Source organism: Heterodontus francisci, chromosome 5, assembly GCF_036365525.1.
Source record: "Heterodontus francisci isolate sHetFra1 chromosome 5, sHetFra1.hap1, whole genome shotgun sequence".
Classification (NCBI taxonomy): Eukaryota; Metazoa; Chordata; class Chondrichthyes; order Heterodontiformes; family Heterodontidae; genus Heterodontus; species Heterodontus francisci.
Genome location: NC_090375.1, coordinates 53,768,537 through 53,795,543, shown reverse-complemented (window position 1 = coordinate 53,795,543; position 27,007 = coordinate 53,768,537). Strand labels below are relative to the sequence as shown.

The following is a 27,007-nucleotide window of genomic DNA, read 5'->3' as shown; positions in this document are numbered from 1 at the left end:
GGCTAGTTTACCACACTGGTATAGGAATGGAGCCACATATTACACAGACCACTTTATGTGAAGGAAGGTAGGCATCTTTTCCTAGAGGACATTAGTGAATCTTTTGCGTTTTTGAGGCTTCATGGTCACTTCTACTGATACAAGCTTGCTATTTCCAGATTTTAAACTGAATTCAAATGTAAACTGTAGTGGTGGGATATGAACCCACTCACATTCATTAATAGGCCTGGATTACCAGTCCAGTAACATAGTCACTACACCACTACACCCCATGTTAAAACATGTGACTGGAACATAGTAGAGAAAGCTGCACTCTTCATTAAATGCACACTACACCTGACCTGAGAATGCTTGATGCCTAGAATGAGTACAGAAAAAGGATACTCCCCAGCAATAAAACCTCAACAAAATTGACAGATTTCACACCTGCTCATTACATGGTGCCTTTTATAATCTATCATACCTGATCACAGTAGGGAATAATTCAGCAGAATAAACGTAAGCAGTGGTGAAGGAACATGAGATTGCCAATTTTGCAATGATGGCAAGTACAGTGACTTCAATAGGTGTACCTGGAACACAAAGAACAGCTACTGTAAAGGGGCCATTTCCTGGCTTTGTGCTCCTTTGGGACCTTTGCCCAGCAAGGGAGCACATTTTAATTTGAGTGCTTCCTGCCCAAAGTTTTATGCTCAGTGTATGGCCAGTGTCAGAAAGCTACTCCTTGTACATCCATGTATAAAAGTATGAAATTGAAGTCACTCACTGGAGGGGAGGAGGAGATTGAGAATGAAGGGGATTGCCTTATGTGAGGGTAAATATGGTTGATGACACCCTTACTCCCCCGGAAAACTGTGCTTATTGAGTCCTGGCACAGTCCCACTCACCTGTCTATTCTAAACTCTACCATTGTTGTTCCCTTTACACTGAACAAGAAGATTCCCAGAAGTGAAACCACAGAAGCAGAATAACTCCAGTATGTGGCAAGGAGAGAACAAAAGAACCTTCAGATCAGATAGACTGAGAAGGGTCTGTGCATCGCCTGTGACCAAATCTCGATCGGAAAGCACAACCGTAAGAGCTGTAAAGTCACTATCTGGATTTTGTTATGTATAACTCATTATTTCTTAATAAAGTTTTCCTGAATTACTGCACCAAGTATCCTGTTGCCATATTGGTCGTAGTCTTATTGGGACAAAAGTTGAGTGTGATTCAAACAAAAATCTCACTTATAAGACTCTTAACAATTCAACTTCATACCTGCCCCAAACCTGCCCATTCTTTTGGTTAATATTTCCCCTATGGTCTTTGACATTTATATAACTCTTTCAATTGGAAAATCAAATATTTTCTCGATGTGAGTTGTTTTATGTATGAGTATATGGCTTAAGAATGCAAGATTTAATTGTAAATGCGATAGCTATCATTTCCATTAATGTTCCTCGTTGCCTCACACATCATTCCTAGGTATCCATTATTCTATGTTGAAACAATCTGAACTCTTCAATTAGATTCCAGCCTATAACACAATCCCAGGCATCCATTATTCTATATATGTACAGGTTCGATGGGCTGAATGGCTTCTTTTTGTGCTGTAAGTTTGTATGAATCTAACAACACCATTTTGAAATGGGCACCCAGGATTGCTATGACAGTATCTTACCTGCTCCACCACCCATTTACTCCATTCCTACCTTCTGGAAAAGCCAATATAAAGAGGCATGAGATTCTGCTAAGCAACAGGAAACCTCCCTGACATTTTTTCCGACCAAATATCTTCAGTAGCCAGATGCAAGATACACGTAGGATATCCACCAGTCCAAAGATGAATTGAGTTAGGTAAATGTTCGTGCCAAAGCTTCCAACACTGAAGGACAATCCATAATACACAAAGCTGTTTATAAACCTTTGGTTCCAGGGAAGAAATAAGGGAATAAGTTGAGAAATGTTATTATTCAGTATCACAACAGTCTATTCCTCAGATTCAGTGATATCAAATTATATGCAAATCACTGGCACACAGCATTTTGAATTAGGAAATTAATTGATGAAGAATTCAATATTACCAGATGAAAACCAAAACCAATGTAATTCTCCTCAGGCTTGATGTCTTAAAAAGATCCAAAATAGTGGCCTGCTGGATTTCCTTCTCAGTCGCAAGCTTGAAAGTAAATATGGTATTGTTAGGCAGCCAGTATCAGTGAACTCTAAACATCTGACTGCTTGATAAAAATTCATGGTAATGGTTGGAACAAACATATCCAAATTTCTCCAGCCCAGAAATATTGGAAAAATTGTACTTTCCAAGTTTCCCTGATTCCACATGGTCCTTCTCCCATCCATGTAGCACACTATTCCCCAGCTTATCAGGCAAAATACTCCCAGACCACTGCCAAATGCAAATGCCTGATGGTCCAAAGTAGATACTCGTAGGGGACCTTGGCTCATATATTCCCATCTGCCCTCCCTCCTTGTGAGGAGATACTCAACATGGCTTTGTCAACTCATCCTCAATACACAGCCCAACCAAGGTCAGGCATTTTCGAAAAAGAAAATCAGAAAGCATGCAGTGCATCCATCAGCATCTTAAAGAGATAGAAAGCTTCAGCTGAACTGGTGCAGTCCAATTATGGAAAAGAAGCTTCACCCAAACGGCTAATCTATGTCACTCTTTCAGAACATTGCTGAAAATTGAAGTCCAGACTAATTAGGTGCCTCACCAAATATGAACACCAAATAAGAAAGAAACAAATATTTTGCATTTACATAGCATCTTTCATGACCTCAGGCTGTCACAAAGTGCTTTACAGCCAATGAAATACTTTTGAAGTGTAGTCACTGTTGTAATTGAGGAAACGCAACAGCCAATTTATATACTGTAATGACTAGTTTGTTTTTAATGCTATTGGTTGAGAGATAAATAAATGAAATCCCTTGTTGTTTATCAAATGGTACTGTGGGATCGTTTACGCCCACCTGGAAGAGCAGATGGGGCTGTTGATTTAACAAATCATCCAAAAGACAGCACCTCTAATGTACAACACTCCCTCAGCACTGCATTGAAATGTCAGCCTAGGTTACATGCTCAAGTCTCTAGAGTGGGGCTTGAGCCTTCAACCTTCTGATTCAGACACAGGAATGCCACCACTGAACTAAGGCTGGCATACTTGGAGCTGTAATAAGGTGGTGAGTTTGAGGACCCTGCCAGGGTTTCAGCTCAAAAACTAACTTTATGTTCCAGTGGAGTTTTGAATGAGTACTACATTGTCAGAGGTGTTGTCCTTTGGATGAGACATGAAATGTGTTGCTGTCTGTTTAGGTAGCTGTTTCCTTTGCACTATTTGAAGAGTAACAATGCGTTCTTCTGGTGATTTAAACTCCAGGTTAACTATTCATTCATCCCATAGTTGTTGTGTCTACTTGCACATGAGACACTGTGCTTCAAAGTGAAGTGAAACACTTTCAGATATAATAAAGTCCTGAGTAAATTTATTAACTTGGCTATGGTACCAAGCTTTTTTTCCCAACAAGGTCAACTGAACATAATTATCACTGCTCAAACAATTCCTCAAAGTATTTAAAAACTATGACAAATACCTTGTCAAACAATGTTTCAGGCACTACCCTTTTGTTAATTATTGCTGCACTCATAAGATACTTCTTGGCTGCTTCATTTCGACCTGTCATTACAAGCCATCTCGCAGACTCAGGCAGGGCCCTAGGGAAAACAACAACAAAAGAATAGAAAGGCACAGTATGCTAAACTTTCCTGTAGCCGGGATTGGGGGTGGTAATTTGGAGGTGTGGGCAGAGGGAGCGCTGTGTGGGTTGGGCTTTGCTCCCAACTGATAGGTACTGGTCCATTTCCTGAGGCCAGGCTAACTTTAATTATTTGGCAGGAACCCGCCACGGATGGAGCAGAAAATAACTGCTGTAAGTCCTTGGCTGTCTGCAGGAGTGGAGCAGGGCTGGCTGCCTACAGGGGACAGAAAAGCTGCCTCAAATTCTGTTCTCAAAATTCCTGTGGGGAAAGAGTGAATCCTTTTTGTGGGGTGCAGGGGGTGGGGGTTGGGGGCAGGGGGGTAAAATTTGTCTTATGCTGCTCCTTAGCAACTGTCAATACCAGTAATATTATTCATGCTGACATTGTTTTGGAGGCAATGATGGGAAATATGGTGCATGATGCCATCCCCTCATTTGCCTCCTTTGAAAGCATGCAGGGGCAAGAAACAAACCCGTGAAACACCTTGGTGGGTTTTACTGGGTTAAACATGCAAGGTGTTAAATACCATGGCAGTGGAAGAAGCTCTGTTGGATTCAAAGACCTGCTACATTCGAAAACTCAGTTAATAGATTCTGAAAACAACATTTAAGGGACTGATTTTAACTACCAGTAGGCAGCTATTGGGCAAGGCATAATCCTGTACGGGAGTATCCACTGGGAGGCCTAGCAGATTGCCTTGATTGAATGCCGGTGGTCAGCTGCTCATCTGACTCGAGCAGACAAGCTATTGAGGTGGGAAGGGAGATAACAATCGGGCGACGAGGTTGTCTCTGCCTCTGCTACTGAAAAGACAGTTGGTAGCGACGTACATTCGAAAGCGGAGAGGGGGTGTTGCGAGAGTCTCATGCCTGGTCAGGTGTGAGCCCAGGATAGAAGATGCCTGGATGTCCCTTGGAGAGCTGGAAGGAGCACTAGATCTGGCCCCACTAAGGAATTTTTTAAAACTTACCTTGGAGGACCCAAATACTTCCCAAAATCTTTACCTGGCTACCCCACTCAGGAGTGGGTTAAAATGCCACTGGAGTCCCATGAAAATCATGTGATTCTGATTTGCATATGGCCCTCCTGCCTTGGGCGCTATGGCGTTGGAAGGATGAATGAGAACGGGCAGAGACTGCTTGAGTTGTGTACCTATCATAACCTCTGCATCACCAACTCGTTCTTTCACACTAAACCCTGTCACCAGGTTTCATGGAGGCACCCAAGATCACGTCGTTGGCACCAGCTAGACCTCATTGTCACAAGGCGAGCCGCCTTAAACAGTGTTCAAATCACACGCAGCTTCCACAGTGCAGACTGCGACACCGACCACTCCCTGGTGTGCAGCAAGGTTAGACTCAGACCAAAGAAGTTGCATCATTCCAAGCAGAAGGGCCACCCGCGCATCAACACGAGCAGAATTTCTCACCCACAGCTGTTACAAAAATTTCTAAATTCACTTGTAACAGCCCTTCAAAACACTCCCACAGGGGATGCTGAGACCAAGTGGGCCCACATCAGAGACGCCATCTATGAGTCAGCTTTGACCACCTACGGCAAAAGTGCGAAGAGAAATGCAGACTGGTTTCAATCTCATAATGAAGAGCTGGAACCTGTCATAGCCGCTAAGCGCATTGCACTTTTGAACTACAAGAAAGCCCCCAGCGATTTAACATCCGCAGCACTTAAAGCAGCCAGTAGTACTGCACAAAGAACAGCTAGGCGTTGCGCAAACGACTACTGGCAACACCTATGCAGTCATATTCAGCTGGCCTCAGACACCGGAAACATCAGAGGAATGTATGATGGCATGAAGAGAGCTCTTGGGCCAACCATCAAGAAGATCACCCCCCTCAAATCTAAATCGGGGGACATAATCACTGACCAACGCAAACAGATGGACCGCTGGGTTGAGCACTACCTAGAACTGTACTCCAGGGAGAATGCTGTCACTGAGACTGCCCTCAATGCAGCCCAGCCTCTACCAGTCATGGATGAGCTGGACATACAGCCAACCAAATCGGAACTCAGTGATGCCATTGATTCCCTAGCCAGCGGAAAAGCCCCTGGGAAGGACAGCATTACCCCTGAAATAATCAAGAGTGCCAAGCCTGCTATACTCTCAGCACTCCATGAACTGCTATGCCTGTGCTGGGACGAGGGAGCAGTACCCCAGGACATGCGCGATGCCAACATCATCACCCTCTATAAAAACAAAGGTGACCGCGGTGACTGCAACAACTACCGTGGAATCTCCCTGCTCAGCATAGTGGGGAAAGTCTTTGCTCGAGTCGCTCTGAACAGGCTCCAGAAGCTGGCCGAGCGCGTCTACCCTGAGGCACAGTGTGGCTTTCGTGCAGAGAGATCGACTATTGACATGCTGTTCTCCCTTCGTCAGATACAGGAGAAATGCCGTGAACAACAGATGCCCCTCTACATTGCTTTCATTGATCTCACCAAAGCCTTTGACCTCGTCAGCAGACGTGGTCTCTTCAGACTACTAGAAAAGATCGGATGTCCACCAAAGCTACTAAGTATCATCACCTCATTCCATGACAATATGAAAGGCACAATTCAACATGGTGGCTCCTCATCAGAGCCCTTTCCTATCCTGAGTGGTGTGAAACAGGGCTGTGTTCTCACACCCACACTTTTTGGGATTTTCTTCTCCCTGCTGCTTTCACATGCGTTCAAATCCTCTGAAGAAGGAATTTTCCTCCACACAAGATCAGGGGGCAGGTTGTTCAACCTTGCCCGTCTAAGAGCGAAGTCCAAAGTACGGAAAGTCCTCATCAGAGAACTCCTCTTTGCTGACGATGCTGCTTTAACATCTCACACTGAAGAATGCCTGCAGAGTCTCATCGACAGGTTTGCGTCTGCCTGCAATGAATTTGGCCTAACCATCAGCCTCAAGAAAACGAACATCATGGGGCAGGATGTCAGAAATGCTCCATCCATCAATATTGGCGACCACGCTCTGGAAGTGGTTCAAGAGTTCACCTACCTAGGCTCAACTATCACCAGTAACCTGTCTCTAGATGCAGAAATCAACAAGCGCATGGGTAAGGCTTCCACTGCTATGTTCAGACTGGCCAAGAGAGTGTGGGAAAATGGCGCACTGACACGGAACACAAAAGTCCGAGTGTATCAGGCCTGTGTCCTCAGTACCTTGCTCTACGGCAGCGAGGCCTGGACAACGTATGCCAGCCAAGAGCGACGTCTCAATTCATTCCATCTTCGCTGCCTTCGGAGAATACTTGGCATCAGGTGGCAGGACTATATCTCCAACACAGAAGTCCTTGAAGCGGCCAACATCCCCAGCTTATACACACTACTGAGTCAGCGGCGCTTGAGATGGCTTGGCCATGTGAGCCGCATGGAAGATGGCAGGATCCCCAAAGACACATTGTACAGCGAGCTCGCCACTGGTATCAGACCCACCGGCCGTCCATGTCTCCGTTATAAAGACGTCTGCAAACGCGACATGAAATCGTGTGACATTGATCACAAGTGGTGGGAGTCAGTTGCCAGCATTCGCCAGAGCTGGCGGGCAGCCATAAAGACAGGGCTAAATTGTGGCGAGTCGAAGAGACTTAGTAGTTGGCAGGAAAAAAGACAGAGGCGCAAGGGGAGAGCCAACTGTGCAACAGCCCCAACAAACGAATTTCTCTGCAGCACCTGTGGAAGAGCCTGTCACTCCAGAATTGGCCTTTATAGCCACTCCAGGCGCTGCTTCACAAACCACTGACCACCTCCAGGCGCGTATCCATTGTCTCTCGAGATAAGGAGGCCCAAAGAATATTAATGAGAATCCTGCTGGGAAAAGCAGCAGGAACACTGTAGGAAATGGAGCAAATTTGGCAGCATCTGTGGAGAGATTACACAAGAGTCCAGAAAGCTGTGATGCCTGCCAGGTGCCAGGGTTTGGGACATCTGCTCTGGGGCTGTAGAGAAATTGGCAGTGGGAGGGGGAGGATCCAGTTGTCATGGTCCACATAGGTACCAACAACATAAGCAGGACTAGGAAAGAGGTTCTGCGTCGAGACTATGAGCAGCAAGGGGGCTAAATTAAAAAGCAGAACCTCAAAGGTAATAATCTCAGTATTATTGCTGAGTCAAGAACCAATTGGAGGAGGGTAAATAAGATTAGACAGTGAAATAATTGGCTTAAAGATAGGTGTGGGAGAAAAGGGTTTTGATTCATTGTGCACTGACATCAGTACTGGGGAAAATGAGAGCTGTACCATTGGGATGGTCTTCACTTGAACTGTGCTGGGACCAGTGTTCTAGCGAGTTGTATAACTAGGGCAGTAGAGAGGGCTTTAAAATAAATAGTCAGGGTGAGGGATCAAGTGAGGGAAGATGTAATAAATTAAAGAGAGAGGATAGGGCAAGAGAGAAAGGTAGCAATAAGGGGAATTGATAATCTGAATGCGGCAGGAAGGGACAGAGCATACAAACTTAAGAGTGTACCAGTAGATTAGGCTAAAGGTTATGAAAATAATAAAAAGACAGAATAAAAGGCACTCTATCTAAATGCACAAAGCATTCGCAACAAGGTAGACAAATTGACAGAACAAATGGAAGTAAACAGGTATGATCTAAATGCCATTACGGTGTTACGACCCAGTGAGAAAGAGGTCTAGGGTTCCCTTTCAGCCATCACCTGGTTTTACCATAACAGGGTTTAATTTCAAACACACTGTTTTTAGTTCCCGCTTGGTGAATGCTAGTTCACCGCTTTCCAATTATAAGGCAAAGAAACCAGCACAAACAGGCTTTCTTAGGTTTAAAGAAGAAAAGTTGAAATTTATTAAACTTAAACTCTAATCGGTTAACGCCTATGGATACCCGACATGCCCACACTAGCATGCAAAAGTGATACACACATGCAAATAGATGCAGAAAAGAGCAGAAGAAAAAATAAAGTGGAAAAGTTTGAGGCACTATCTGCAGAGTTTTTGTTCTTCGAGCTCACAGTCGAGTCCTTGATTGTAGGTAGATCTTGCTTTTTGTTGGGGCCCAGTATTCTTCTTAAACCTTGTTCTCTGTATGATACTTTTCTCTCTTGGGTTTCATGTGTCTTCAGTGAATTCAGAGGCTTGTGAGAAAGAGATGGGAGCAGACAGGAGAGATCTTCTCAGTCCAGGAGCAAACAGACACTCTGAGTTCAATCTCTCTGTGGCCAGTTCAAAGGAAAACCCTGGAACAGCCAGTTAGTCATGTGACCAGCTGGTCTAACCAGTCTTGGCCCTTGTGGATTGTATCCTCTTTAGCAGGCCCGGGAATGCACTTCCTCACCTTCGATGTCTGTTAGTATGTAAATGTTTATTTCCAGCCATGGCTGATCTGTTTAACCACTCATTTACTCGCTCCAACAACAATTAAAAATCAATGTTCATGACAAAATTCATGTGCCTCATTCTTGGCAGGTGGGAGCCTAGCTGGTAACTGAATATTCAAGGGTATTTATCATTTAGGAAGGATAGGCAAAAAGGAAAAGAAGGTAGTGTAGCGCTGGTAATAAAGGATGAGATCAGCACATTAGTTAGATCGGAAGATGTAGAATCAGTTTGGGTGGAGCTAAGAAACAGCAAGGGGCAGCAAACATTGGTAGGAGTTGTTTATAGGCCACCAAACAGTAATGGTAATGCGGGGCATAGCACAAATCAGAAAATTATAGGTGCATGTAACAAGGATAATACGGTAATCATGGAGGACATCAATCTACATATAGACTGGGTAAACCTAATTAGCACCATTGCTGTGGAGGACAAATTCCTGGAATGTAAACGAGATACCTTTCTAGAACAGTATGTGAAAGAACAAACTGGAGTAAGGGTTATTTTCGATCTAGTATTAAGCAATGAGGAAGGGCTAATTAATAATCTCATTGTAAAGTAGCCTTTAGGAAAGAGTGACCATAACATGATAGAATTTTACATCAAGTTTGAAAGTGATGTAGTTCAATCCGAAACTAAAGTCTTAAATCTAAACAATGGAAACTACAAAGGTATGAGGGGCAAGTTGGCTGTGGTCGATTGGGAAACTACATTAAAAGGTACAAGGGTAGAGAGGCAATGGTGAGCATTTGGAGAATTAATACATGGTTTACAACAAATTTACATTCCTTTGAGGCACCAAAACCCAGCATGAATGGTGATCCAACCATGGCTAACAAGAGAAATTAAAGATTGTATGAGATCAAAGGAAGAGGCTTAAAATGTAGCCAAAAGTAGTGAGTTTGAGGATTGGGAGCAATTTAGAATTCAGCAAAGGAGGTCCAAAACACTGATAAAGAAAGAGAAAGTAGAATATGAAAGTAAATCAGCAAGAAACATAAAAACAGACTGTAACAGCTTCTATAGGAATGTAAAAAGGAAAAATTAACAAAGTGGGCCCATTACAGGCAGAGACAGGAGAATTTATAATGGGGAATAAGGAAATGGCAGAGAAACTAAACAAATACTTTCTGTCTATCTTCACGGAGGAAGATACAAAAAACCTTCCAGGAATAATAGAGAACCAAGGGACCAGCAAGAATGAGGAACTGAAAGAAATTAGTATTAGTAAAAAAGTAGCACTAGAGAAATTAATGGGACTGAAAGTTAATATATCCCCTGGGCCTGCTGATCTGCATCCCAGAGTGTTGAAAGAGGTAGCTGTAGAGATAGTGGATGCAATGGTAGTCATCTTCCAAAATTCTACAGATTCTTGAATGGTTCCTGCAGATTGGAAGGTAGCCAGTGTAACCCCGCTATTTAAGAAAGGAGGTAGAGTGAAAACAGAGAACGACAGACCTGTTAGCCTGACATCAGTAGGGAAAATGCTAGAATCTGTTATAAAGGATGCGATAACTGGACATTTAGAAAATAATGGTAGGATTGGGCAGAGTCAACATGGATTTATGAAAGGAAATCATGCTTGACAAAGCTGTTGCGAGTTTTTTGAGGATGTAACCAGCAGAATGGGGAACCACTGGATGTGGTGAATTCGGATTTTCAGAAGACTTTCGATAAGGTCCCACACATGATGTTAGTAAGCTAAGTTAGAATACATAGCATTGAGGGTAATTTACTGGCATGGATTGTGAATTGGTTAACGGACAGAAAACAGAGTAAGAATAAATGGGTCATTATCAGGTTGGCAGGCTGTGACTAGCGAGGTACTGCAAGGATCAGTGCTTGGGCCCCAGCTATTCACAAGCTATATCAAAGATTTGGATGTGGGAACCAGATATAACATTTCCAAGTTTGCTGATGACATAAAACTAGATGGGAATGTGAGTTGTGTGGAGGATACAAAGAGGCTTCAAGGGGATTTAGACAGGCTAAGTGAGTGGGCAAGAACATGGCAGATGGAATATAATGTGGAAAGATATGAAGTTATCACTTTAGTAGGAAAAACAGAAATGCAGAGTGTGAGATTGGGAAGTGTTGACACCCAAAGGGACCTGGGTATCCTTGTTCATGAGTCACTGAAAGCTAACAGGCAGGTGCAGCAAGCAATTAGGAAGGCAAATGGTATACTGGCCTTTATTGCAAGAGGACTTGAGTACAAGAGTAAAGATGTTTTGCTGCAATTGTATAGAGCCTTGGTGAGACCGCACCTGGAGTATTGTGCACAGTTTTGGTCTCCTTGCCTAAGAAAGGATATACTTGCCATCGAGGGAGTGCAACGAAGGTTCACCAGACTGATCCCTGGAATGGCAGGATTGACCTGTGAGGAGATATTGAGGAAACTGGGCCTACATTCTCTAGAGTTTAGAAGAGTGAGAGATGATCTCAATGACACATACAAAATTCTGACAGGGCTCGACAGGGTAGAAGCAGGAAGGATGTTTCCCCTGGCTTGGGGTCTAGAACCAAGGGGACATAGTCTCAGAATAAGAGATTAGGACTGAGACAAAGAGGAATTTCTTCACTCAAAAGGTTGTGAATCTTTGGAATTCTCAACTCCAGAGAGCTGTGGAGGCTCAATCCTTTAGTATATCCAAGACAAAGATGGATAGATTTCTAGATATTAAAGCTATCCAGAGATATGGAGATAGTGAGAGAAAATGGCATTGAGGTGGAAGCCATGATCCATTTGAATCACAGAGCAGGCTCGAGGGGCCGAATGGCCTACTCCTATCCCATGAAAAGACAGGCATAGCTAGGACATATACAGGTTCTCACAGCAACACCTTTTATTTGCAGGAAATGAGTGAAGTTAAAAGAGAAGTTGTTCAATGTGAGAACGATGAGAGCTGATGACTCTGCTTTTCCCATTTACACCTTGTTTAGGCCCACCTTTTGTTTCAGGTCTGTGACCTTTAATGTGAAACATTAACTCTGTTTCTCTCTCCACCAATGCTGCCAGACATGCTGAGTATTTCCAGCACTTTCTGTTTTTATTTCAGATTTCCAGCATCCGCAGTATTTTGCTTTTATCCCATTACCATCTCCTTTTACCTTGCACCATCTGCACCATCATCTTTTAGTCATTTAATCTCTCCTGGCTTCCACCCTATTGCAGACCTTCTTTTAGTTCCTCCCCCACCCACCTTTTCCTGCCTCTGTACTTGCTTAAAAGCAATTATATCCCTACCTTTTTCCAGTTCTGGTGAAAGGTCATTCACCTGAAATGTTAATTAAGTTTCTCTCTCCGTAGATACTGCAGACGTGCTGATTAAAAGGTCAGTAAAATAATTTAAAATGCTAACAAAGCAGTGCGGTTTATTTATAGGGGAATTCCAAAGTAGTTAAGCTTTGCTGAAATTGTGTAGAATCTTGAAATAAAAACAGAAAATGCTGGAAATACTCAGCAGGTCAGGCAGCGTCGGTGGAGAGAGAAACAGAGTTAACGTTTCAGGTCTTTTGTATAAGATCTTGGTCAGGCATACTGTGCACAGTTCTGGTCTCCATACTATAAAAAGGACACAGAAGCACTGGAATAAGTGTTAAGAACATTTGCAAGGATGGTACCAGAACTGAGAGATTACAACTATTGGAAAAGATTGGACAAGTTGGGCTTTTTCCTTTAAAAAAAGACTTGGAGGTAACCTGAGATGTTTAAAATTATGAATGGGTTGGACAGAGTAAATATGGAGAAGATATTTCCATTGTGGAAGAATCCAAAACTAAGGGCCATAAATAAAAGATAGCTACTGATAAATCTAATACTGAAATAAGAAGAAATTGACCCTTGTGATAGAATTGAAGCTTACAGAAGTTATGTAAAATACTTTACCATATGTAAAAGAAGAAGATAACCAAAGGGCATGAGATAATTAATTGCAGCATCCTCCAGTTACGAATCTCATAAGCCAGCCCAGCCAGAACCATCTGCCCAGTTGAAAAGGCACATTGGGAGAGGACTGTTGCAAATGATCGTTGCGATATACCAGACCATTCTGTACCTGCAAATGCACAAAATTGGCAGGTTGGATTTTTAAAAAATATGCTTCCATTTTTAATTAATTCTCCATCCATCTCATAGTTTTCTTGTAAGAAATCTCGTAATCTTGTAAGAAATACACATCCTAAGGTAAAATTAAAGTAGTGGGGCTTGTTACATAAAAACAAGTAGCTTTATTTTATTGAATCGTTGGACTTAATGATCTGGTCAAAAATCTTTATTAAATCCTTGGTACATTGAAGACTGGGATTACCCTTTAAATAAAATGTCTTCCCATTTGAAGGTACGAATACTTGGGTAATTGATTATGAAATATATAGAGTAGTCCATTCTGAACCTCAAGCCTGTTCTGCCATTCAATTAGATCATGACTGATCAGCACACCTGAACTCCATTTACCTGCCTTTGCTTTATATCATGTGATATATTTGTGTAACAAAAATCTATTGATCTCAGTTTTGAAAATTTCTATTGACCCAGCATCCATTTTTGGAGAGAACGTTCTATATATCTACTTCCCTTTGTGTGAGAGGTGTTTCCTGATTTCACTCCTAAATGGCCCAATTTTAATTTTAAGATTACATGCAGAATCATAATTCTGGCTTGCTCTTGCTAATCTCCAGTTTAATTTGTTGTTTCTCCTCTTTCTTCAGCTCTTCTCACACCAGCTCCAACCTTTCAGGTCTTTTGAAGAGATTCTTTTTGTTCCTTATCAAGTGTTGATCATTTTCTTTCATAATCTACAATCATATGAAGATAGTGTGGGAAAAAGGCATTGAAGTGGATGATCAGCCATGATCATGTTGAATAGTGGAGCAGGCTCGATGGGCTGAATGACCTAGTCCTGCTCCTATGTTCCTATGTTCATCACTCTTTTGCAGAACAATCACTGTTTTCCATTCAGTTTTTGCTCAGTTGTGTGCACTCTCACTGTACCTCCTCATAGCAGTAGTTTTAAAAGACAGATTCTTGGAAATAATAACTCGTTTGTTACTTTTGTCGAGTTGTCATGAAATTTCTTTGAAGATATCCAGTTTCAGTAGTTGTTCTGAGGTGGGAAATATTGTTTTACTTCCAGTATCAAGAATTGTGTAGGTGACAGTATTGCATCTCTATGTGTACTACGATAATTAACTATGTTCCTCTTCACACTTTGCTTTCTTCAACAAGTCTCAGGTAGGATGATGGCATTATCTGCTTGAATCCATAAGCTTCTTTCTTTTACATTTTTTGAACTCCTCATGGGTAAGGCTCAATTATTTGAAACAATTCCATCTTGGGAACATGTATCTAGCAACACACTGTTTGCAATGTACAGTCACTTTTAATTCTTGGCATTGGTTAACAGATTGAGTTATAGAAATGTGACAATTAAATATGTAATTGCATTGGCTCTTGGCACAGTTTATTTTTGTATTTTTGGCCCATGCAGAGGGAGTATAAACATCAGCATGAACAGTTGGGCCAAATGTACTACTTCTATGCTGTAAATTCTATTTATTTCTATTGTGTGTGTTATTTGTTGAACATTAGCTAAAATTTCTGCAATTTCTACCAGTATTCCAGGCCTGGACAAGACATCATTTGCGAACATTTGGGTTTTTCAATTGCTTGGTGGCTTTGATATATTTTTTCCCAACATGAAATTTCTCAGGCTGTCAGGCACATGAACTTTATGACTTTTGAAGATGAAACTCCTCATCATTAGTTAATCCATCTTGGAAGTTCCAATACTCATGTATCTTAGGATCAGCTTCCAACTTCACATCGAGAAATCCTGCCAAGGCCATGGATCTCCACTTCTGCTATTTCCTCTTCCTCAGTTTTTGTTATCACCTTACTTGTTATCACAACATCAGAAAACAAGAGACAATACACAAGGTCATTTCATCATCTTTGTCATCAGTCTCATCAGTTTCAAGTAAGTGCTTTCAACTCAGTTTAAGTCAAGCAAGATAACCCACTGTTGTGGGGAAGCATAGCATCTTCATTATTTGGTGTTATTATGCAAAGACAAGTTGTAATGATTGAATTAAATGAGTCTGATCATAACTGTTGCTCTGTATGCTCACTTGTTATGAAATCAAGTAGTTTGATGTTTCATATCTGGCTCATCTTCTTAGGTGTTTTCTCAGACCATCCCCAGAAAGATTGGGAGACCACATGTGAAATGACAACAACTTGCATTTATATACCATCCTTAATGCAGTAAAATGTCCCAAAGCACTTCATGTGAACATTATCAGCCAAAATTTGACACTGAGCCACATAAGGAGATATTAGGGCAAATGGCCAAAAGATTGGTCAAAGAGGTAAATTTTAAGGAGCATCTTAAAGAAGGAAAGGGAAGTAGAGATGTGGAGAGGTTTAAGGAAGGAATTCCAGAACTTAGGGGCAAGGCAACCTAAGGCATAGCCACCAATGATGGAGCGATTAAAATTGGGGATGCATAAGAGGCCAGAATTAAAGCAGCAGAGATAGGGCTGGAGGAGATTACAAAGAAGGGGAGGGTGAGGTCATGAAGAGATTTGAAAATAAGGATAAGAATTTAAAAATAGGCGTTGCTTAATTGGGAGGTAAGGTAAGTGAGTGAGCACAAGAATGATGGGCAAACAGGGTTTAATGCAAGTTAAGATACGGTCAGCAGAGTTTTGGATGACCTCAAGTTTATGGAGGGTAATAAATGGAAGGCCTGCCAGGGGTGTGTTGGAATAGTCAAGTCTAGAGGTAACAAAATCATGCATGATGCTTTCAGCAGCAGATGAGCTGAGGGAGGGCAAATCAGATGATGTTATGAAAGTAGAAATAGGCAGTCTTAATGATGGGCCAGCTATGTGATTTAATGACAAATAGGGGCGGCGTTGGCGTGGTAATGTCACTGGACTAGTAACTCAGAGATCCAGGGTATTGCGCTGGGGACATGGATTTTAATCCCACCACAACAGAAGGTAGAATTTGAATTCAATTAATCTGGAATTAATAGCTAGTGTAATGATGGCCATGAAACCATTGTCGATTGTTGTAAAAACCCATCTGGATCAATAATGTCCCGTTAGGGAAGAAAATCTTCTGTCCTTAACTGGACTGGCCTACATGTGACTCCAAACCCACAACAATGTGGTTGACTATTACATGGCCTATAAAGCCACTCAGTTGTACCTAACCGCTACGAAGTCAATAAAAAAAGAATGAAACTGGACAGAACATCTGGCATCGACCCAGGCACTGGAAACTACTATGGCAAACCCAGCCCTGTTGACCCTGAAAAGTCCTCCTTACTAACATCTGGGGGCTGGTGCCAAAGTTGGGAGAGCTGTCCCACAGACTAGTCAAGCAACAGCCTGACATAGTCATACTCACGGAATCATACCTTACAGGCAATGTCCCAGACACTGCTATCACCATCCCCCAGTATGTCCTGTCCCACCGGCAGGACAGACCCAGCAGAGGTGGCGGCACAGTGGTATACAGTCGGGAGAGTTGCCCTGGGAGTCAACATCGACTCCGGACCCCATGAAGTCTCATGGCATCAGGTCAAACATGGGCAAGGAAACCTCCTGCTGATTACCATCTACTGCCTTCCCCCAGCTGATGAGTCAATACTCCTCCATGTTGAACACCACTTGGAGGAAGCACTGAGGGTGGCAAGGACACAGAATGTACTCTGGGTGGGGGACTTCAATGTCGATCAACAAGAGTAGCTCAGTAGCACCATTACTGATCGAGCTGGCCAAGTCGTAAAGGACATAGCTGCTAGGCTGGGTATGTGGCAGGCGGTGAGAGAACCAAAAAGAGGGAAAAACATACTTGACCTCATCCTCACCAATCTGCTTGCCGCAGATGCATCTATCCATGACAGTATTGGTAGGAGTGACCACCGCACAGTCCTTATGGAGACCAAGTCCCGCCTTCACATTAAGGATACCCTCCATCGTGTTGTGTGGCACTATCACCGTGCTAAATGGGATACATTTCGAACAGATTTAGCAATGCAAATCTGGGCATCCTGAAGTGCTGTGGGCCATCAGCAGTAGCAGAATCAACCACAATCTGTGACCACATGGTCCAGCATATTTACCATTACCATCAAGCCAGGAGACCAACCCTGGTTCAATGAAGAGTGCAGGAGGGCATGCCAGGAGCAGTACCAGGCATACCTCAAAATGAAGTGTCAACCTGGTGAAGCTACAACACAGGACTACATGCGTGCCAAACTGTGTAAGCAGCATGTGATAGACAAAGCGAAGCAATCCCATAGCCAACGGATCAGATCTAAGCTCTGCAGTCCTGCCACATTCGGCCGTGAATGGTGGTGGACAATTAAACAACTAGGAGGTGGCTCCACAAATATCCCCATCCTCAATGATGGGGAAGCCCAGTGCATCAGTGCAAAAGATAAGGCTGAAGCATTTGCAACAATCTTCAGCCAGAAGTGCCGAGTTGATGATCCATCTTAGCCTCCTCCTGAAGTCCCCAGCATCACAGATGCCAGTCTTCAGCCAATTTGATTAACTCCGCGTAATATCAAGAAACAACTGAAGGCACTGGATACTGCAAAGGTTACGGGCCCTGACAATATTCCGGCAATAGTACTGAAGACCTGTGCTCCAGAACTTCCTTCACCCCGAGACAAGCTGTTCCAGTACAGCTACAACACTGGCATCTATCCGGCAATGTGGAAAATTGCCCAGGTATGTCTTGCACACAAAAAGCAGGACATGTCCAACCCGGCCAATTACCGCCCCATCTTACTCTCACTCATCAATAAAATGATGGAGGGTGTCATCAACAGTGCCATCAAGTGGCAGTTGCTTAGCAATAACCTGCTCAGTGACGCTCAGTTTGGGTTCTGCCAGGGCCACTCAGTTCCTGACCTCATTACAGCCTTGGTTCAAACATGAACAAAAGAGCTAAGCTCAAGAAGTGAGATGATAGTGACTGCCCTTGACATCAAGGCAGCATTTGACCGAGTATGGCATCAAGGAGCCCGAGCAAAACTGAAGTAAATGGGAATCGAGGGGAAACTCTTCGCTGGTTGGAATCATACCTAGCGCAAAGGAGGATGGTTTTGGTTGATGGAAGTCAATCATTTGAGCTCAGGACATCACTGCAGGAGTTAGAGTCATCGAGTCATAGTTATAGGGCACAGAAACAGGTCCTTCGGCCCATCATGTCTGTGCCAGCCATCAAGCACCCATCTATTCTAATCCCATATTCCTGCACTCGGCCCATAGCGTTGTGTGCTATGGCGTTTCAAGTGCTCATCTAAATATTGCTTAAATGTTGTGAGGGTTCCTTGCTCCACCACCTCTTCAGGCAGTGCATTCCAGATTCCAACCAGCTGCTGGGTGAAAATTTTTCCTCAAATCCCCCCAAATTTCCTGCCCCTTACCCTAAATCTATGCACCCTGGTTCTTGACCCTTCCGTTAAGGAAAAAAGTTTCTTCCTATCTAACCTATCAATGCCCCTCATAATCTTGTACACCTCAATCATGTCTCCCCCTCAGCCTTCTCTGCTCCAAGGAAAACAACCCTCGCCTTTTCAGTCTGTCTTCATAGCTGAAATGCTCCAGCCCAGGCAACATCCTGGTGAATCTCCTCTGCACCCTCTCCAGTGCAATCATATCCTTCCAAGTGTGGTGGACCAGAACTGTACACAGTACTCCAGCTGTGGCCTAACTAGCATTTTATACAGCTCCATCATAACCTCCCTGCTCTTATATTCTATGCCTTGGCTAATAAAGGCAAGTATCCCATATGCCTTCCTAACCACCTTATCTACCTGTGGTGCTGCCTTCAGTGATCTATGGATAAGTACACCAAGGTCCCTCTGACTTTCTGTACTTCCTAGGGTCCTACCATCCATTGTATATTCCCTTGCCTTGTTAGTCCTCCCAAAATGCATTACCTCATACTTTTCAGGATTAAATTCCATTTGCCACTGCTCCGCCCATCTTACCAGCCCATCTATATCTCCCTGTAATCTAAGGATTTCCTCCTCGCTATTTCCAACACCCCAATTTTCGTGGCATCTGCAAACTTACTGATCATACCTCCTATATTCACATCTAAATTATGAACGTACACTACAAACAGCAAGGGTCCCAACACCGATCCCTGTGGTACACCGCTGGTCACAGGCTTCCAATCGCAAAAACAGCCCTCAACCATTACCCTCTGCCTCCTGACACTAATCCAACTTTGGATCCAATTTGCCAAATTGCCTTGGCTCCCATGGGCTGTTACCTTCTTAACCAATCTCCCACGTGGGCCTTATCAAAAGCCTTACTGAAATCCATGTATACTACATCTACTGCTTTACCCTCATTGACACGTCTCATCACCTCCTCGAAAAATTCAATCATGTTAGTTAGACACGATCTCTCCCTGACAAAGCCATGCTGACTATCCCTGATTAATCCCTGCCTCTCCAAATGGAGATTACTCCTGTCCCTCAGAATTTTTTCCAATATTTTCCCAACCACTGATGTTAGACTCACTGGCCTGTAATTACCTGGTTTATCCCTGCTACCTTTCTTGAATAACGAACCCACATTCACTGTCCTCCAGTCCTCTGGTACCTCTCCTGTAGCCAGAGAGGATTTGAAAATTTGTGTCAAAGCCCCTGCTATCTCTTTCCTTGCCTCACATAACAGCCTTGGATACATCTCATCTGGGCCTGAGGATTTATCCACTTTTAAACCTGCTAAAACAGCTAATAATTCCTCCCTTTCAATGCTAATATGTTCAAGTATATCACAATCCCCCTCCCTGATCTCTACACCTACATCGTCATTCTCCATAGTGAACACCGATGAAAAGTAATCATTTAAAACCTCACCTATGTCCTCCGGCTCCACACAACGATTGCCACGTTGGTCCTTAATGGGCCCTACTCTTTCCCTGGTTATCCTCTTACCCTTAATATATGAAACCCCTTAAGATTTTCCTTTATCTTACCCACCAATGTTTTTTCATGTCCCCTCTTCGCTCTCCTAATTACTTTTTTAAGTGCCACCCTACACTTTCTATACTCCTCTAGTGCCTCTGCTGTTTTCAGCGCTTAGGGTCTGCAATAAGCCTCCTTTTTTTTCCTCATCCAATCCTCTATATCCCTTGACATCCAGGGTTCCCTGGGCCTGTTAGAACAAAGAACAAGGAACAAAGAAAATTACAGCACAGGAACAGGCCCTTCGGCCCTCCAAGCCTGCGCCGATCCAGATCCTCTATCTAAACATGTCGCCTATTTTCTAAGGGTCTGTATCTCTTTGCTTCCTGCCCATTCATGTATCTGTCTAGATACATCTTAAAAGACGCTATCATGCCCGCGTCTACCACCTCCGCTGGCAACGCGTTCCAGGCACCCACCACCCTCTGCGTAAAGAACTTTCCACGCATATCCCCCCTAAACTTTTCCCCTTTCACTTTGAACTCGTGACCCCTAGTAATTGAATCCCCCACTCTGGGAAAAAACTTCTTGCTATCCACCCTGTCTATACCTCTCATGATTTTCTACACCTCAATCAGGTCCCCCCTCAACCTCCGTCTTTCTAATGAAAATAATCCTAATCTGCTCAACCTCTCTTCATAGCTGGCGCCCTCCATACCAGGCAACATCCTGGTGAACCTCCTCTGCACCCTCTCCAAAGCATCTACATCCTTTTGGTAATGTGGCGACCAGAACTGCACGCAGTATTCCAAATGTGGCCGAACCAAAGTCTTATACAACTGTAACATGACCTGCCAACCCTTGTACTCAATACCCCGTCCGATGAAGGAAAGCATGCCGTATGCCTTCTTGACCACTCTATTGACCTGCGTTGCCACCGTCAGGGAACAATGGACCTGAACACCCAAATCTCTCTGTACATCAATTTTCCCCAGGACTTTTCTATTTACTGTATACTTCACTCTTGAATTGGATCTTCCAAAATGCATCACCTCACATTTGCCCTGATTGAACTCCATCTGCCATTTCTCTGCCCAACCCTCCAATCTATTTATATTCTGCTGTATTCTCTGATAGTCCCCTTCACTATCTGCTACTCCACCAATCTTAGTGTCATCTGCAAACTTGCTAATCAAACCACCTATACTTTCCTCCAAATCATTTATGTATATCACAAACAACAGTGGTCCCAGCACGGATCCCTGTGGAACACCACTGGTCACACGTCTCCATTTTGAGAAACTCCCTTCCACTGCTACTCTCTGTCTCCTGTTGCCCAGCCAGTTCTTTATCCATCTAGCTAGTACACCCTGGACCCCATGCGACTTCACTTTCTCCATCAGCCTACCATGGGGAACCTTATCAAATGCCTTACTGAAGTCCATGTATATGACATCTACAGCCCTTCCCTCATCAATCAACTTTGTCACTTCCTCAAAGAATTCTATTAAGTTGGTAAGACATGACCTTCCCTGCACAAAACCATGTTGCCTATCACTGATAAGCCCATTTTCTTCCAAATGGGAATAGATCCCATCCCTCAGTATCTTCTCCAGCAGCTTCCCTACCACTGATGTCAGGCTCACCGGTCTATAATTACCTGGATTTTCCCTGCTACCCTTCTTAAACAAGGGGACAACATTAGCAATTCTCCAGTCCTACCCTTCACCTTAACGGGTACATGTTGGCTCTGAACTCTGACAATTTCCTTTTGAATGACTCCCACTGATAGAAACATAGAAAATAGGAGCAGGAATAGGCCATTCGGCCCTTCGAGACAGCTCTGCCATTCATTATGATCATGGCTGATCATCCAACTCCCGCTTTCGCCCCATACCCTTTGATCCCTTTAGACCCAAGAGCTATATCTAACTCCTTTTTGAAAACATACAATGTTTTGGCCTCAACGGCTTTCTGTGGCAGTGAATTCCACAGGTTCACCACTCTCTGGGTGAAGAAATTTCTCCTCATCTCAGTCCTGAAAGGTTTACCCTGTATCCTTAGACTATGACCACTCGTGCTGGACTCCCCCACCATCGGGAACATTCTTTACTGCATCTACCCTGTCAAGTCCTGTTAGAATTTTATAGGTTTCTATGAGAGCCCCCCTCACTCTTCTGAACTCCAGCAAATATAATCCAAACCAACTCAATCTCTCTTTATACATCAGTCCCACCATCCCAGGAATCAGTCTGGTAAACCTTCGCTGCACTCCCTCTATACCACATCCTTCCTCAGATAAGGAGACGAAAACTGCACACAATATTCCAGGTGTGGCCTCATCAAGGCCCTGTATAATTGCAGCAAGACATCCCTGCTCCTGTACTTGAATCCTCTTGCTATGAAGGCCAACATACCATTTGCCTTTTGTACTGTCTGTTGCACCTGTATGCTTACCTTTAGCGACTGGAGTATGAGAACACCCAGGTCTCGCTGCATATTCCCCTCTCTCAGTTTATAGCCGTTCAGATAATAATCTGCCTTCCTGTTTTTGCTACCAAAGTGGATAACCTCACATTTATCCACATTATACTGCATCTGCCATGCATTAGCCCACTCACTCAACTTGTCCAAATCACCCTGAAGCCTCTTTGCATCCTCCTCACAACTCACCCTCCCACCCAGTTTTGTGTCATCTGCAAATTTGGAGATATTACATTTAGTTCCCTCATCTAAATCATTAATGTATATTGTGAATAGCTGGGGTCCTAGCACCGATCCCTGCGGTACCCCACTAGTCACTGCCTGCCAGTCGGAAAAAGACCCATTTATCCCTACTCTTTGTTTCCTGTCCGCCAACCAATTTTCTATCCATCACAATACACTACCCTCAATCCCATGCGCTTTAATTTTACATGCTAATCTCTTATGTGAGACTTTGTTGAAAGCCTTCTGAAAGTCCAAATAAACCACATCCACTGGCTCCCCCTCATCAACTCTACTAGTTGCATCCTCAAAGAATTCTAGTAGATTTGTCAAGCATGATTTCCGTTTTGCCTGATTCAACCACTGTTCTGTCGTGATGTAGACTTTCCTACAGGTAACTGCTCCTAGTCCACTTTGGCCAGATTCTATACTTTCATATTAAAGTCGGCCGTCCCCCAATTCAGTACCTTTATTTCTGGTCCATTTTTGTCCTTTTCCATAACTACTTTAAATCTTACAGAGTTATGGTCACTAACCCCGAAATGCTCCCCCACTGACACTTCTACCACTTGACCAGCTTCATAACCTATGATTAGGTCCAGTACTGCCCCTTCTCTTGTAGGACTTTCTACATACTGGCTCAAAAAGCTCTCTTGTATGCATTTTAAGAATTCTGCCCCCTTTAAGCCTTTTGCACTAAGACTATCCCAGTCAATATTGGGGAAGTTGAAATCCCCTACTATTATTACCCCATTATTTTTACACCTCTCTGAGATTTGCCGACATATCTGCTCCTCTATCTCTTCCTGACTATTTGGAGGCCTGTAGTACACTCCCAGCCAAGTGATTACCTCCTTTTTGTTTTTAAGTTCTACCCAAATGGCCTCATTTGAGGAACCTTCTAAGATATCATCCCTCCTTACTGCAGTAATTGACTCCTTAATCAACAGTGCAATGCCACCTCCTCTTTCATCCCCTCTCCCATTGCGCCTGAATATTCTATAGCCTGGAATATTGATCTGCCAGTCCTGTCCCTCCCTCAACCATGTCTCTATGATAGCAATAACATCATAATCCCATGTGCTAATCAATGCCCTCAATTCATCTGCCTTACTAGTAAGACTCCTTGCATTGAAATATATGCAATCCAACCTTGCATTTTTCACTTGTGTCTTACCAGTTCTATATTTGCTCTGCCTTCCAGACAGACTCACTTTCTGTTCTATATTACACCCTACTGTATCTCCACTCTGTATCCCACCCCCCTGCCAAATTAGTTTAAACCCCCCCCCAACAGAACTAGGATACCTCCCAGTGAGGATGCTTGCCCTATTCCGGTTCAGGTGCAATCCGTCCAACTTGTACAGGTCCCACTTTTGCCAGAAACAGACCCAGTGATCCAGGAAACTAAAGCCCTCTCCTCAGCCACGCATTCATCTGCTCTATCCTCCTATTTCTAAACTCACTGGCACGTGGCACTGGGAGTGATTCTGAGATTACAACCTTAGAAGTCCTGCTTTTTAATCTGCTACCTAACTCCCTAAATTCTTGTTGCAGGACCTCATCCCTTTTTCCACCCATGTCATTGGTACCAATGTGTACCGCGACCTCTGGCTGCTCACCCCCCTTTCAGAATGTCCTGCAGCCGCTCAATGACATCCTTGACCCTAATATCAGGGAGGCAACATACCATCCTGGAGTCACATTTGCAGACAAAGAAACGCCTATCTGTACCCCTTATGATAGAATCCCCTATCACTACAGCTCTTCCACTCCTTTTTCCCTCCTGCTGTGCAGCAGAACCATCCTTGGTGCCGGACCTGGCTGTTGCTGCTTTCCCCTGGGAGGCCATCCCCCCCAACAGTATCCAAAGCGATATATCTGTTTGAGAGGGGGATGGCCACAGGGGACTCTTGAACTATCTGTCTACACCTATTACTCCACCTTGTGCCACCCATCCCTTTTCTGTCTGTGCTACCATTATCTTTGGTGTGACCACCTCTCTAAACGTGCTATCCTGAGTTCCTCAGGGTAGTGTCCTCGGCCCAACCACCTTCAGCTGCTTCATCAATGACCTTCCTTCAATCATAAGGTCAGAAGTGGGGATGTTCACTGATGATTGCGCAATGTTCAGCACCGTTCGCGACTCCTCAGGTACTGAAGCAGTCCGTGTAGAAATGCAGCAAGACCTGGACAATATCCAGGCTTGGATTGGTAAATGGCAAGTAACATTCACGCCACACAAGTGCCAGGCAATGACCATCTCCAACAAGAGAGAATCTAACCATCTCCCCTTAACATTCAATGGCTTTACCATCGCTGAATCCCCTACTATCAACAGCCTAGGGGCTACCCTGAACTGGAGTAGCCATATAAATACCATGGCTACAAAAGCAGGTCAGAGGCTAGGAATCCTGCGATGAGTAACTCACCTCCTGGCTCCCCAAATCCTGTCCGCCATCTACAAGGCACAAGTCAGGAGTGTGATGGAATATTCTCCACTTGCCTGGATGGGTGCAGCTCCAACAACACTCAAGAAGCTGACAACATCCAGAACAAAGCAGCCCACTTGATTGGCACCCCATCGACAAACATTCAATCCCTCCACCACCGACGCACAATGGCAGCAATGTGTACCATCTACAAGATGCACTGCAGCAACGCACCAAGGCTTCTTCGACAGCACCTTCCAAACCCGCGACCTCTACCAATGAGAAGGACAAGGGCAGAAAATGCATGGGAACACCACCACCTGCAAGTTCCCCTCCAAGTCACACACCATCCTGACTTGGAATTATATCGCCATTTCTTCACTGTCACTGGGTCAAAATCCTGGAACTCCCTTCTTAACAGTACTGTGGGTATACCTACCTCACATGGACTGCAGTGGTTCAAGAAGGCAGCTCACCAACACCTTCTCAAGGGCAATTAGGAAATGAGGATGAGCAGGTGGTTGATGTGTCATTGGGGGAACACTTTGGGACCAGTGACCATAACTCTATTAGCTTCAAGCTAGTTATGGAAAAGGATAGGACTGGTCCTCAGGTTGAAGTCCTAAATTGGGGGAAGGCTAATTTCGATGGCATCAGACAGGAACTCTCAAAAGTTGAATGGGAGAGGCTGTTTACAGGTAAAAGGATGGCTGGCAAGTGGGAGGCTTTTAAAAGTGAAATAGGAAGAGTTCAGGGCTGGCATGTTCCTGTTAGATGGAAGGGCAAGGCTGGCAAGTTTAGGGAATCTTGGTTGATGAGGGATATTGAGTGTCTGGTCAGGACAAAGAAGGAGGCATATGTCAGGTTTAAGCAGCTGGGATCGAGCGAGTCCCTCGAGGAGTATAGGGGATGTAGGAGTACACTTAAGAAGGAAATTAGGAGGGCGAAAAGGGGCCATGAGATTTCCCTGGCAGATAAGATAAAGGAGAATCCTAAAAGATTCTATCAGTATATTAAAAGGGTAGCTCGGGAGTGAGTAGGTCCCCTTAAGGATCAGTGTGGTAATCTATGTGTGGAGCCACGGGAAATGGGCGAGGTCTTAAACGAATATTTCTTGTCAGTATTTACCATGGAGAAGGTCATGGAAGCTCGTGAGTTCAAGGGAGAGAACACCGATATCATAGAGCATATCAACATGACAAAGGAGGAGGTGTTGGAGGCTTTGAAGCACATTAAGGTGGATAAATCCCCAGGGTCTGACCAGGTGTATCCCAGGATGCTATGGGAAGCAAGGAAGGAGATTGCTGGGGACCTGGCAGAGATATTTATATCATCGTTAGCCACGGGTGAGGTACCGGAAGACTTGAGGATAGCTAATATTGTGCCTTTATTTAAGAAGGGCAGCAAGGATAAGCCAGGGAACTACAGGCCGGTGAGCCTTACATCAGTAGTGGGAAAGTTATTGGAAGGGATTCTGAGAGACAGGATTGATATGCATCTGGAAAGGCATGGTCTGATTAGGGATAGTCAGCATGGCTTTGTGCGTGGGAAATCATGTCTCACAAATTTGATTGAGTTTTTCGAGGAGGTGATCAAGAGGGTTGACGAGGGCAGGGCGAAGGACGTTGTCTACATAGACTTTAGCAAGGCCTTTGACAAGGTCCCGCATGGTAGGCTGGTCCAGAAGGTTTGAACATATGAGATCCAGGGTGAGCTAGCCAATTGGATACAAAATTGGCTTGATGATAGGAGGCAGAGGGTGGTAGCGGAGGGTTGTTTTTCAGATTGGAGGCCGGTGTCTAGTGGTGTGCTGCAGGG

The 27,007-nt window shown here is 44.0% G+C and overlaps 1 protein-coding gene across 2 annotated transcripts in view; it reads right to left on the bottom strand.

Moving 5' to 3' along the window:
- The window catches only part of slc22a13b (solute carrier family 22 member 13b), a 55,258-nt gene that overhangs the window by 10,416 nt on the left and 17,835 nt on the right, over positions 1-27,007 (bottom strand). For both annotated transcript variants that reach the window (XM_068031433.1, XM_068031434.1), the window contains 5 exons: positions 12,995-13,163; positions 3,598-3,718; positions 2,067-2,161; positions 1,695-1,906; positions 464-572 (listed from right to left, as the gene is read on the bottom strand). In XM_068031433.1, the coding sequence (XP_067887534.1) occupies positions 464-572; positions 1,695-1,906; positions 2,067-2,161; positions 3,598-3,718; positions 12,995-13,163 (706 nt within the window). The remainder of the gene's footprint in view (positions 1-463; positions 573-1,694; positions 1,907-2,066; positions 2,162-3,597; positions 3,719-12,994; positions 13,164-27,007) is intronic.